We start from the raw sequence: 13,011 nt of genomic DNA on the forward strand, positions 1-13,011 counted from the left end.
GAGCAGGACAGATGTGGGTACATACATGCAGCACTCTCTGTCCGGGGAGAGAGGGGTTACAGCTATGGAGAGATTACCTCCAAAGTCCTGTCCTCTGATGTAAGCCCCAGCCTGAAGTGGATCTGCTATGATTTGGACGGTAAGGGAGACTTCCTGGGTCAGAGTACAGGGCTGTAGACCCCGCTATGCAGACCATGCCCCTCCCCCACTCCCCCTCCCACCCAGTACAGGGAGCTCTTAAACCAAAGCAATGCTCTTACACCAAGTCACAATTTTGAAAAACTGTGAGCTCTTAAACCAAAACGCTCTTAAACCAAGTTACTCTTAAACCAAGGTACCACTGTATATAGCAAATGGATATCACAAATGGAGGCCAAACTTTACAATAAAATGCCAAAAACTAGCACATCTCTACTACATCTAACTATATGAACTGTGCTACATGAGAAGTGATACTAGCATGTGCATCATGTGTATGTTCAGATGCAGCAGTTTGTTTTTTTGCAATGCTAAAAACTATAGAGAACATGATACAAACGACACACCTGTTATTTAGCAGAGCTGTATAGGTCAATGACCATTTGGTATAGTTTCTACTAATACTGTACATCTCGGCTTATTTTGTAAGCTCATTGCATGGAAGAACTAACAGCGCTCTGCTATTTCTCCAACCATCAGCTCTGCCAAATGAGCTTTCCTTTAGCTCTCTAGATCTGTATAGAACGTGTACTGGCTGATGTAAGTGTAAGTGCTAGACTTGGTAAAACCAATTGATAAAAGTAACTTTTCCTCAATGACAAACTTTTCTTACATAGCAGAGCTAAAATTGTCATTTGGCATTTTTAGGCTATGGTCACACACAGTATTTGCGTCAGTCTTTTTTCAACCAAAACCAGGAGTGGGCTGAAAATCCAGAAACCATGCAAATCTTTCCATTATAATTTTACCCCATCAGTCATACTCCTGGTTTTGGTTGAAAAAAGACTGAAGGAAATACTAGGTGTGAACATAGCCGTATGGTGTCTGCATTGGGATACATTTCCGTTTATGGTTATGTTGACACACCATCTTTTTTTTATTTGGCAGCCCAATTTTTTAGCCGGCCATCATTGTGGTGCCGAAACGCTGCAGTTTTGTGCCAATTTCAGCCGTAATTTATGTAAAATCCCAGTATTTTGGCGCCAAAATGATGGCCGGCCAAAAAAACGGCTGAATATTTTTTTTTAAAAAATACATGGGCGCATAGCCTATGAAGTGCTCTGTTGAGTAATGGACTGTATCTTACGAAGCAGAGCTGGATTTGCCACTTAGCTCTTTGGATCTAGACCAGGGATGTCAAACTCAGGCCCTCCAGCTGTTGCAAAACTACAAGTCCCATCATGCCTGGGCAGCCAAAGCTTTAGCTTTATGATAGGAATTGTAGTTTTAAAACAGCTGGAGGGCCTTAGTTTGACACATCTGATCTAGACCATTTGTGTATTATCACCAACATTATAATACATAGGGGGAGATTTATCAAACTGGTGTAAAGTAGAATAGGCCCGGTTGTCCCTAGCAACCAATCAGATTCCACCTTTCATTTTCTAAGCAATCTGTGAGGAATGAGAGGTGGAATCTGATTGGTTGCTAGGGGCAACCGGGCCTCTTCTACTTTAGACCAGTTTGATAAATCTCCCCCATTGTGTTTAGCTGAAACATAAAACGCGATGTAAAATAATAAGCGATGGCCTCAAATATAAAACTCTCCCTCCTTACAGCAACGTAAAGTTTCCTGCATATGGCCGGATCACAGACTCATAACAGCTATAGAGGTCTATGGGCCAGTACTGTGCCGCCATATGTCTCTGATTTCATATAGAGACATGCAGATGTCTACATGAATCCGACAGATCGGATTGTCCTGTGAGCCATCTGATGTTATATCATGGGGGTATTACACCTGAGAAGTATTGCTTCTAGGGGACAATATCCCTGTATTACAGTGGGATATTATAGCACCATATGGCAGCACATGGTAGAAAGAAGCAACAGGGACTGTACGTGTATTCTAAATTAGCTGTTGCAAAACTACAATTCCCATCATGCCTGGACAGCCAAAGCTAAAGCTTTGGCTGTCCAAGCATGATGGGAATTGTAGTTTTGCAACAGCTATAGGGCCATAGGTCCCCACCACTGCACTATAACAAATTCTAAGTATTCACATAGTGACTAAAGTTCATAGATATGTTGTTCCGGCACCATTTTTACTAGAAGCTGTATTCGCCATGTACTGTACGAGATGATGGAGGTAGAAATAGAGTCTCATATATGGCAAATATGGCAGCAAAGACGCAAAGGAACAAGAAGGAGTTTCCATGATCCCAGTTGGCTTAATGTCACATTGTGGAGGTCTTAGTTCTCTTATTCTGGATGTGAGGGATAGTGGTTTATGACCTTGAAACAAATCTATGGCAAATGTCTGCAATGACCCTTTTCCCTATGGTAAATAGTATACGTTGTAGTGTAGCACAAGCCGTTAGTTATGCTGACAGTCGCCAGCTTCTACAGTGAAGGTCTGTCACCTTGCCTCACATGTCTGATGTAGTGAATACATGTATTCCCATGAAAGTTTCAATTTTGGATCATAAAATAAAATAGGTCAAGAGAGAAGACAGGTCCTCTTAAAGGGATTCTATAAGCTCTATATGAAGTTCAAGTGTCAAAGAGGCATCGCCGAGCAACAGCATGCATGCCTCCTACCCTACCTTGTTCTGTATGATTGATGTACAGGGCTCAGATTCTAACATTGAGCTCTGTGTATCAGTCATTCAAGGCTGGGAGAGGTGGGGAAGAGAGGAGGCAGGCATGCTGCGGCCCAGCAATGCCTCTTTGACACCAACTCTAATGGAAAACATTGTTCCACTATCGTTATGTGTGAATGTACGCTTAATGGTTGGACTTGGATTTAGATAGATAGATAGATAGATAGATAGATAGATAGATAGATAGATAGATAGATAGATAATATATATTTTTCATGTAACTATATTAGTTAAACTTAGGATTCAGTTTTTAAAGAGAGAGAGCGAGAGAGAGGGATCATAGATAGATAAATAGATATATATATATGAGATAGATAGATAGATAGATAGATAGATAGATAGACAACGCATCTTTGACATTTGACCTTTGGGTATGATGTAGAGAGCTGAAAGATTCCCTATAGATATATATGAGAGGTAGATGATAGATAGATAGATAGATAGATAGATAGATAGATAGATAGATAGATAGATAGATAGATAGAACTGGGTATGATATAGAGAGCTCACAGATTCCCTATAAACTGATATGAGATAGATAGATAGATAGATAGATAGATAGATAGATAGATAGATAGATGATAGATAGATAGATAGATAGATAGATAGATAGATAGATAGATAGATAGATAGAACTGGGTATGATATAGAGAGCTCACAGATTCCCTATAAACTGATATGAGATAGATAGATAGATAGATAGATAGATAGATAGATAGATAGATAGATGATAGATAGATAGATAGATAGATAGATAGATAGATAGATAGATAGATAGGAGATAGATAGGAGATAGATAATAGGCAGACATTGCCCTCTTCTATAAAGTTGTCCAGTCATCCCTGGTGTTTATAAATCTTGGTTACAACAACCAATATGGTGGCAATTACACATTGGTACCCAGCCAACTTTAGCTTCCTCACTAGCCCATACGTCTACTTCTGCAGTATCACGTCCTCTATCATGTATCCATCGGTCACTCAGCACAGCACAACCCATTTCCATTCAGGAGTCTGGGAAAGCTGAGTGATGACCCCTGTAAGGACAGTTATTACAGCCATGTCAGTCGTCACCCAGCTTTCCCAGCATCGGATAACAGGCTGGAGCAGAGATCTGAGCAGGTCAGAGATTGATGGGTGACCAGGCTGATTGACAGCCGGCTATCTCTTCTCTTGTGTCTTGATGCTCCCCACACTGCACTGCACAGCCCTGGCTAGCCATCATTTCCCTCCATGCTGTGCAGCCTCCCCGCTCTCAGTCCAGGCGCAGCTTTCGTTATTGACAAGTCGGAATTTCCATTTAATTACAAAACTGCTTAATGAGTTGCAGCCGTTTTAAAAAGTGCTGGAGCGGAACGCTTCTCCCCAAGTCACTGGAGATGCGCTAATATATTAGGCCCCTTTTTACAAGCCGAGCACTTCAAATATTTACTCTATGGAAAGCAGGACCATTAAAGCTGAATTCATCTGTATCTGAAGACTGTAGCAATGTCTGGCAGTGACCCCACCCCCCCTCCCCAAGTGAAGGATTACTGCTGCAGGAGTCATCCAGGAATACGAGGCACTTGTCTCCAGTACCTCACCTCAATGCCAGGCTGACAGCCTATAGCTAGTAATAAAATGCTGCCATACACAGTTGCCACTAAAGTCCTTCAAACTTTTAATTTATCATATTGGCCGCCATGCACCATGCACCATCCCTGCTGACACTGCAGTATGGCCAACCATATAGAGTAGTGATCATATATTACTCCAGTAGACTTCAACCTTCATAAAGACAAGTGATTGAAATTACCCCTTTTCTTCTGAGGACTATATACAGTAGTATCCGCTCTCATATAACAAGAGACTAACTAGCCGTATACTGTACCAATCTTAAGCTTAACTTGCCAATGTGCTAACCAAGCAGCCCAAAAAATCTGTAGAAATCCACTGCAGGTGTAAAAAAAAATCCTTTTCTCCATTGTGCAGAAAGGGTTAATGATCACTATCCTCAGATGGAACAAATATGATATAAACAAAATATAAACAATAGAATTATTTGTCTCCTCCCGGAGATTATTTGGATGTGCATGGATGCAGACAGGACCTTATAAAAGAAGGATATTTAGGGGGTTAAATCCAAAAAAACATCAAGTCCCATTAGAAGTTTTAATATCGTTGACAGTCAGCAGGTTGGGGGGGATGAATCTCTCTGTAATCAGCAATGGCAATTATAGTGCTATTAAATATTAACATTCTACACTGGAGGGGGTACTGCCATAGCAAATCTCTCTCCACAGAGTCACAGCTCAGGTTGTGGGTACACTGCTGGAGTCTAGACACCCAGAGAAGCACTCACTTAGTTACCTATACCAATACTAAGCAGAAAATTACATTGCATTGGTCGGGGGAGTTGTAGCTACCCAATATTCACATGTTCAATGAAGCCTTATTACTGAATGTGTATATAGCTACTGTATATCTCTGGTCACCCATGCATAGAGATAGCAAATCATACAGCAATTACCATCTTATCTCAGCATCACTTCACCCATCAATCATTCCATCAAATGCAGTAACTCATTGCAGTGACTGTATCGCACACAAGGGCTAGAGCGGACCCAAGGGCAATGCCCCCCTACCCATTCTATACAGCCAATATACGCAAAGTGCATAGAAGACCAAAATCATTGTCGGAATTATTGCAAGCATGCATTAACCCTTTCACTTCAAGGAATGTTCATCTCCACCCCCAACACCCCACCCCCAGGTGCTATGTGTACTTACTGTTATGAAAAAATGTGCCTGCAGCATCCTCCTGTATTAGTTGGATTTGCAAGAGTTCACAAGTTTCCTATGTGCTTTGGCCACCTTACACCTCTCTTGTGCTTTATACAACTCAAGGAGAGCTGCCAAGCTTATGTAAAGTCTTGTATAACCATCTGGCCAATGAGAAGGCTCCTATGCAAATGAGATGAGTGGAGCAGCCAATGGGAGGTGGCGGGGAGGGACCTGTCCCTGTGCTGTGATTTACAACTGGAAATTGCAGTGGATTCTCAGGCAGCAGCAGCAGCCGGCAGATCAATGAAAACAAAAAATATATTGGAGCCTTATATTCCTTAAATCTTTTATTGCATATCCATGGATTGCTGTAACCTTCAAGGGGCTGGGACGACCTCTTACTGTGCAGGATGCAGCGGGGATGGAGCCTGCACTTATATTGCTGGGGAAGGGGTGGGAGTGGGGGGGCTTTTGCAAAAGACATTAGGTAGGAGGGATAAGAGCAAAGAGAGAAAAAGAAGAGGATTTTATGAATGTTTTCTCATCATAGGGACGCAGTGATGTGTGACTCCCTCCTTGGCGGTTTTTTCGCAGGAGATAAGATGCGCAGCTGACAGGTTAGAAAGTGCAGCTTCTGCTCTACATGAAGGATTTTTTGCTTTTCTGCTTCTTCTTCTTCTTCTTCTTCTTCCTCTTCTTTACAACATTGGACACCTAGACCTGACATGTGGTGGTCAAGACCCTCACCCACAGGAGATGACCCTGACAAATCTCCATGATTATCCGTCGATTGCAATAATTCTGATGATGAATGTATAGTGCCGTATGATATATTGCTACTGCTGCATGGGTTTAACCTTTACTTGCCCACTTAGTTCCTTCATATGAATGATATGCCTACTGTCACCGCCTGGAGCTCCTGCTGGCCTAATGGAACCCTAAATCTATAGTGTACATCAACGTTCCCCAGCTTGTTGGAAAACGACGACTCCCATCGAGCCCTGTCTGTCGGGCTATAATGGGAGTTGTAGTTTTGCAACAACTGGAGAACCATAGGTTCAGAAATACTGACCGATGTGATGACCAGCAGTCTATTATGAGCTTTTTTTTTTTTTTTCAAATCCCCTTTTTTTATTTTATTACAATCTTTATTAATTTTCCATAATACAAAATCATGTTAAAACCTTCAATTATCCCAATCCTACCCCATACAATCTCCATTTGCTATTATCAGCTATTTAAAGGCTGGAGTTATTTCAGATACAAAACAATGAGACTAGTTTCCCGCACATGGAACACATCACCCAAGGCACCTGCCTTAATAGTCTTCACTAGCTTCACCCCTGAAGTTCTTATTACAAGCATGCAGCAGTGCTAGTAATATTTAATTGTATCTGTGACAGTTGCAGTTCCTGACACAGCCATTGGTGGCAGCAGAGAGGGGCTATGGAGTCTCTTACTGCTGCTACCTAATGTAAATATTATGTTATGAATAAAGTGTAAAAAGTTAAATAATGTTATTAAATTAATAATTAATAATTAAAAAAAAAAAATCCCCCGAAAAGCCCCGGAAGTCCAAACATTAGACTCACATGGTTCACATTATGTTAGAGCCCAACATCTGCTGCGCACACTAGGACATCTCCCAGGATCCTTAGGGCTCCATTCACCCCGTATTCCCTTTTTGGATTTATTTGTACTTATAGATGTCTAATATGAAAGATCAGCTTATATAGACTATGTATACGTTCACACATAGTATTTCCTTCAGTCTTTTATCAACCAAAACCCGGAGTGGGTTGAAAATTTTGCCCTGTCAGTTCCAATCCTGATTTTGGTTGAAAAAAGACTGACCAAAATACAGGGATACTATATGTGAACATAGTCTAAAACATATCATAAGGCAACACCAGGGAGCAGTATATATTCATGTTACCCCACCCATATAATAAAAGGGGAGGGGAGAGGGATTCCATGTGTGTCCCCCACTCAGTAGTGGGAAGAGGGCCCCTGTCAGGAAAGTGAGTGATTGTGATAATGGCTCACCATAAAGAAGACGTGTGGCTAGCGAATCTTAAAATCAACTTTTCCCCTATCCACAGGATTGGTTGAACAGTAAAAAATCGTGGGAGTAGGGGGCAGGTTCTGACCTCCATACCCCCGCTGATCTTTGTATCAGGCCAAGGATTCTGTGTTATGAATACAGCCACGGGTACGGCACATGACCTGTGGCTCTACCGATTCCTATGAAGGTGCTGGTGAGAGTAGAGTACAGCGCTCTTCTGGTGTACTCAGCTCTTTCTGGCGGCTCCATAGGAATTACTAGAGCTGCGGGAAAAGTTGATTTTGCCCCGACAAGGTCTTTAAGAAGCCGTTGTTCTGCATTGGCCTTAGGGACATAATGTGGAGTTCAGCAAAGTAAAAACTGTTTTATTTTTTAAATCTTTCTATATTAGGTCACGATGCTGGAATCTACAATATCATTCAGGGTGGAGTGTCTAATATTCCGGAAGAGGGTAAAACACTATCACCCAACTTGTTCCAGCAGAGAAGAGCGAGGCTGATAGCAATGTGGACAGAACATTTGGAAAACATGTAAATTTATGCACATAGGAAAGAGTTTTACTTCTTCCAATAAAGGAACTAATTTCATTCTAAAAGATTATATTCATTGTAATTCTACCTATGTAGTCTTATTAATTACATGCAAATTATATAATGTCCGGTATGTAGGTCGGACCACAGGGCCCTTAAAGTTCTAATTCACAGATATTTGTCTGACGGCAGAAAATTCTAGTGCTGTCAATGTCTTTGCAGTATAACATTATTCCAGTTACCCTCATGGCAATCTAGCAGGATTTTCCTGTATAGACATAGAACAAGAACATAGAACAAGCCTATTACTAAGTCATCCAGCGTTCTGGATTTTTACCCTGGGAACAAGGCCTCCAGCGGGTCTGAAGAACAGATACGATCTTATGTAGCAGTATTGATTGCAATCTAAGGCTATGTTCCCATTTCATGAACATATCAGGGGAATAATCATGAACATTATTCACGGTCGTTTATATTACGAGACAGCGGCCTTCCCCTCAAAATCTTCCTGAAGTGGGAAACTAGCCTAATTCTAATTTTCTTTGGTGTGTTATCACTAAATGAGTATATATATATATATATATATATATATATATATATATATTTATTTTGTTTGCTTTTGTGATTTATGTCCATTTTATGTATGAGTTTGCCACTCCCTATGAGGAAGTGGGGTTATGATCAGGGGTGGCACCATCATCCTCCATGGATATAAAAGAGAGTTTAATAGGTGTCTTTTTACGCTATGATTAAAATCATCTGATTGAAACACCCCAGTTACAGACCATGCGATATGTGGACTTTAATATGAAGCTTCAATAAATACTTTGTTGGACGGAAGTGCTTGAATCGTTCTATTACTTGCTTGGTGAGGCTTCGCGCCTCTATCTTCTGGGAGAGGAATTATTTGTTGGAAGAGATGACATGCACATATATACTCAATTTACCCAATGGTAGTCAATAGAGTGTCCATGAGCCATCCATTGGGCTACTATATATTTTTTTGCTTTATAGAGTTGCTTAGGTGACTACCACTTCCAGGGGCGTAACTAGAAAGGGCTGGGCCCCAAAGCAAACTTTTGATTGAGCCCCCTTCCACCCTCCCCCCATTCCACTGTAGGTAATCCCCCTCTTCATTAGCCCTCCACCTGGTAAATAGCATATGTTAGACATCTCCCCGGGTATCCCCCTAGTATACATCTCCTCTAGTGTCCCCCGTGGTAGGCATTTCCCCTATTGTCCCCCATAGAAGGCATCTCTTCTAGTGTCCCCCATGGTAGACATCTCCCCTAGTGTACCCCATGGTAAGCATCTCGCCTAGTGTCCCCCGTGGTAGGCATTTCCCCTATTGTCCCCCATAGTAGGCATCTCACCTAGTGTCCCCCATGGTAAGCATCTCACCTAGTGTCCCCCATGGTAGGCATCTCCATTAGTGTCTTCTATGGTAGGGATCTCCCCTAGTTTCCCCCATGGTAGGCATCTCCCCTAGTTTCCCCCATGGTAGACATCTCCCCTAGTGTCCCCCATGGTAAGCATCTTTCCTAGTGTTCCCCATGGTAGGCATCTCCATTAGTATCCTCTATTGTAGGCATCTCCCCTAGTTTTCCCCATGGTAAGCATCTCCTCTAGTGTCCCCCATGGTAGGCATCTCCCCTAGTTTCCCCCATGGTAGACATCTCCTCTAGTGTCCCCCATGGTAGGCATCTCCCCTAGTTTCCCCCATGGTAGACATCTCCCCTAGTGTCCCCCATGGTAGACATCTCCCCTAGTGTCCCCCATGTTAAGCATCTCGCCTAGTGTCCCCCATGGTAGGCATCTCCATTAGTGTCTTTTATGGTAGGGATATCCCCTAGTTTCCCCCATGGTAGGCATCTCCCCTAGTGTCCCCCATGGTAGGCATCTCCCCTAGTTTCCCCCATGGTAGACATCTCCACTTGTGTCCTCCATGGTAAGCATCTTGCCTAGTGTTCCCAATGGTAGGCATCTTCATTAGTGTCCTCTATGGTAGGCATCGCCCCTAGTTTTCCCCATGGTAAGCATCTCATCTAGTGTCCCCCATGGTAGGCATCTCCCCTAGTTACCCCCATGGTAGGCATCTCCCCTAGTTTCCCCCATGGTAGGCATCTCCCCTAGTGTCCCCCATGGTAGGCATCTCCCCTAGTGTCCCCCATGGTAGGCATCACCCCTAGTGTCCCCCATGGTAGGCATCTCCCCTAGTGTCCCCCATGGTAGACATCTCCATTAGTGTCCCCCATGGTAGGCATCTCCATTAGTGTCACCTATGGTAGGCATCTCCATTAGTGTCACCTATGGTAGGCATATCCCCTAGTGTCCCCCGTGGTAGGTATCTCCCCTAGTGTCCCCCGTGGTAGGCATCTCCCCTAGTGTCCCCCATGGTAGGCATCTCCCCTAGTGTCCCCCACGGTAGGCATCTCCATTAGTGTCACCTATGGTAGGCATATCTCCTAGTGTCCCCCATGGTAGGTATCTCCCCTAGTTGTCCCCTGGTAGGCAACTCCCCTAGTGGTCCCCTGGTAGGCAACTCCCCTAGTGTCCTCTGTGGTAGGTATTTCCCTTAGTGTCCCCCATGGTATTCATCTCCCCTGGTATCCCCCATCCCCCATAGATAGTTATCCCCAAAATAGGAATCTCCCCTAATATCCCACCCTCCAGTACTTGTCCCCCATGATAGGCATCTCCCTTGGTAGTATGATGACAGCTCAGGAGTCCCAGTGTATTGTAGGAGTAGGCCCCCTGATGCAGTGGGCCCCAAAGAAGCCGCTATGGCGGCCACAGTGGTAGTTACGCCCCTGACCACATTGTATGTAGAGGCTTCCCACAAAAGTCATGCATATATTCATTATCATGTGCCCCTTTGGACCACTGTGCAACTTTAGAGCAAGATATATTGGAAAAGCCAGTGTATACATCTGATGAAAGACCTGTACGTGATGTGAACACAGGCTTATCTGTATGTTCTGTCTCTGGTGCCCAATACTAAGACTAATGGGAGAAGTCTCAGTCTGGCAGAGATCAGAGTATGATTGGGAAATAAAGTTAGATACTGCCTACCATCTGTCCCAGGGGCGGCTCCAGATTTACATGTGCCTCCTCACTGATAGAGTAACAGTGGACGGTGAACCCCATATTGCCTAAACTTCTTTCAATCACACACCATATTACACAGCAATCAGGGGCTCTTCTGTGATGAGGCCCCTAGAAGTAGTGGCCTCAGGCTGGACTGTAGGAATGGCAAAAACACCCAGTAAACCGGAGCCCACCTGGCCACTGGTTACTCAGCACTCACAGGTAAGCAATGCAGCGCTGTCATTGACAGATCGAGGAGACATAGGCTCCCCGTGCTGCCAACAATTCTTGTGGCCACAGGCAGCATTCTGCCCACAGCCACATGAAACTGCTCCCTCCCCCAATACTGCAGTGCACAAGTGATGAGAGAAGAGACAGACGCTGGGGGACTGCAGGGCTACAAGCCAGGTGAGTATGTTTTTAATTAAGGGGGGGGGAGGGGGCAGACTACCAGGGATCTTTGTGGAGCCTAACTGCCCAACTACCAGTGGAATATCCTAATGAGGGAGGGCTGCCATCTGGGGAATTACCTACAGGGGGGTGCCTACATGAGTCAGCTGTCTATTGGGGGTTTAACTACAAGGGGATGGAGGGTAAACTACAGGGGAATTACCTACTTGGGGATATTTTTTACAAGCGGGAGGCAACTGCCAGGGGGGACTACTTACAGATGGTATGCCTACATGGGGTGAGGGTGCCTACACAGGGACTTCCTACATTTAAGGTATTAATTACTGGGAGGGGATTACATGAAGGGACTACCTACAGGGAGGATACATACATGAAGGGACTACATACAGGGAGGGTCTCTACATGAAGGGACTACCTACAGGGAGGGTACCTACATGAAGGGACTACCTACAGGGAGGGTACCTACATGAAGGGACTACCTACAGGGAGGGTATCTACATGAAGGGACTACCTACAAGGAAGGTACCTACATAAAAAAGGACTACCTACAGGGAGGGTACCTACATGAAGGGACTACCTACAGAGAGGGTACCTACATAAAGGGACTACCTACAGGGAGGGTACCTACATAAAGGGACTACCGACAGGGTAGTGCCTTCATGTAGTGAGTCTATGGGACGTTCTAGTGATGGGTGGAGATCTGAACACCCAGAACCCGACTAACGTAAACTTTTGACATGTTTCTACAACATGGCCGTAATACTTTAAAGCTAATGTGATACTAGGAACATCACTTTGTGTTTTTCACATGAACAGACCAGCCCCGGCGCGGAGATGCCAGTGGTGCGGCCCCTTTTTTGAAAAGCGCCAGTCTATTTCCAATGGGCCTTCCGGCCCCCAGTGTGATGAAACCCCCTCCCCTCTGTTACGCTGCTCCATTAGAATCAATGGAGCCGCGTTACAGAGGGGAGATTGTCACACTGGGGGCTGGCGGGCCTGCCTCCAGTGCTTCATGCCGGCCCGGTGCTCGGGAATAGACCAGCGCCATGCGTGGGAACCAGGTGACTTCAAAATAGGGACCCCGGGATGGGCATCCCAGCACCGACACAGGTCTGTTCATGTTAAAAGCAACGTATCTAGTGGTGCATTTGCTTTTAACCCTTTTATTGTCAGAAAATTTAGATCCTACTCTTGTTCATAAAACTGTACGAATCTTTTTGCTTTTTGACTCTCTACATTTTAGAAAACGTCATTATATGAAATTTATTTTTTTAGGCAACTAGGTATAACATTTAATAACTATTATTATGGGTTGAATGCAAAAAAAAAATGGTTCTACTTTAGTTAATTTATCG

The 13,011-nt window shown here is 43.9% G+C and overlaps 1 protein-coding gene across 3 annotated transcripts in view; it reads right to left on the reverse strand.

Annotated features, from left to right (window-relative positions):
• CRTAC1 (cartilage acidic protein 1) overlaps window positions 1-13,011 on the reverse strand; it is a 471,729-nt gene that overhangs the window by 426,795 nt on the left and 31,923 nt on the right. For 2 of the 3 annotated variants that reach the window (XM_069978914.1, XM_069978917.1), the window contains exon 1: window positions 5,570-5,654. The exons of the other annotated variant lie outside the window; for it this stretch is intronic. In XM_069978914.1, the coding sequence (XP_069835015.1) occupies window positions 5,570-5,596 (27 nt within the window). In that variant the 5' untranslated portion in view covers window positions 5,597-5,654. Of the gene's footprint in view, window positions 1-5,569; window positions 5,655-13,011 lie in introns of those variants that run through there. 3 annotated transcript variants of the gene reach the window in all.

Source organism: Dendropsophus ebraccatus, chromosome 8 (genome assembly GCF_027789765.1).
Source record: "Dendropsophus ebraccatus isolate aDenEbr1 chromosome 8, aDenEbr1.pat, whole genome shotgun sequence".
Taxonomy (NCBI): Eukaryota; Metazoa; Chordata; class Amphibia; order Anura; family Hylidae; genus Dendropsophus; species Dendropsophus ebraccatus.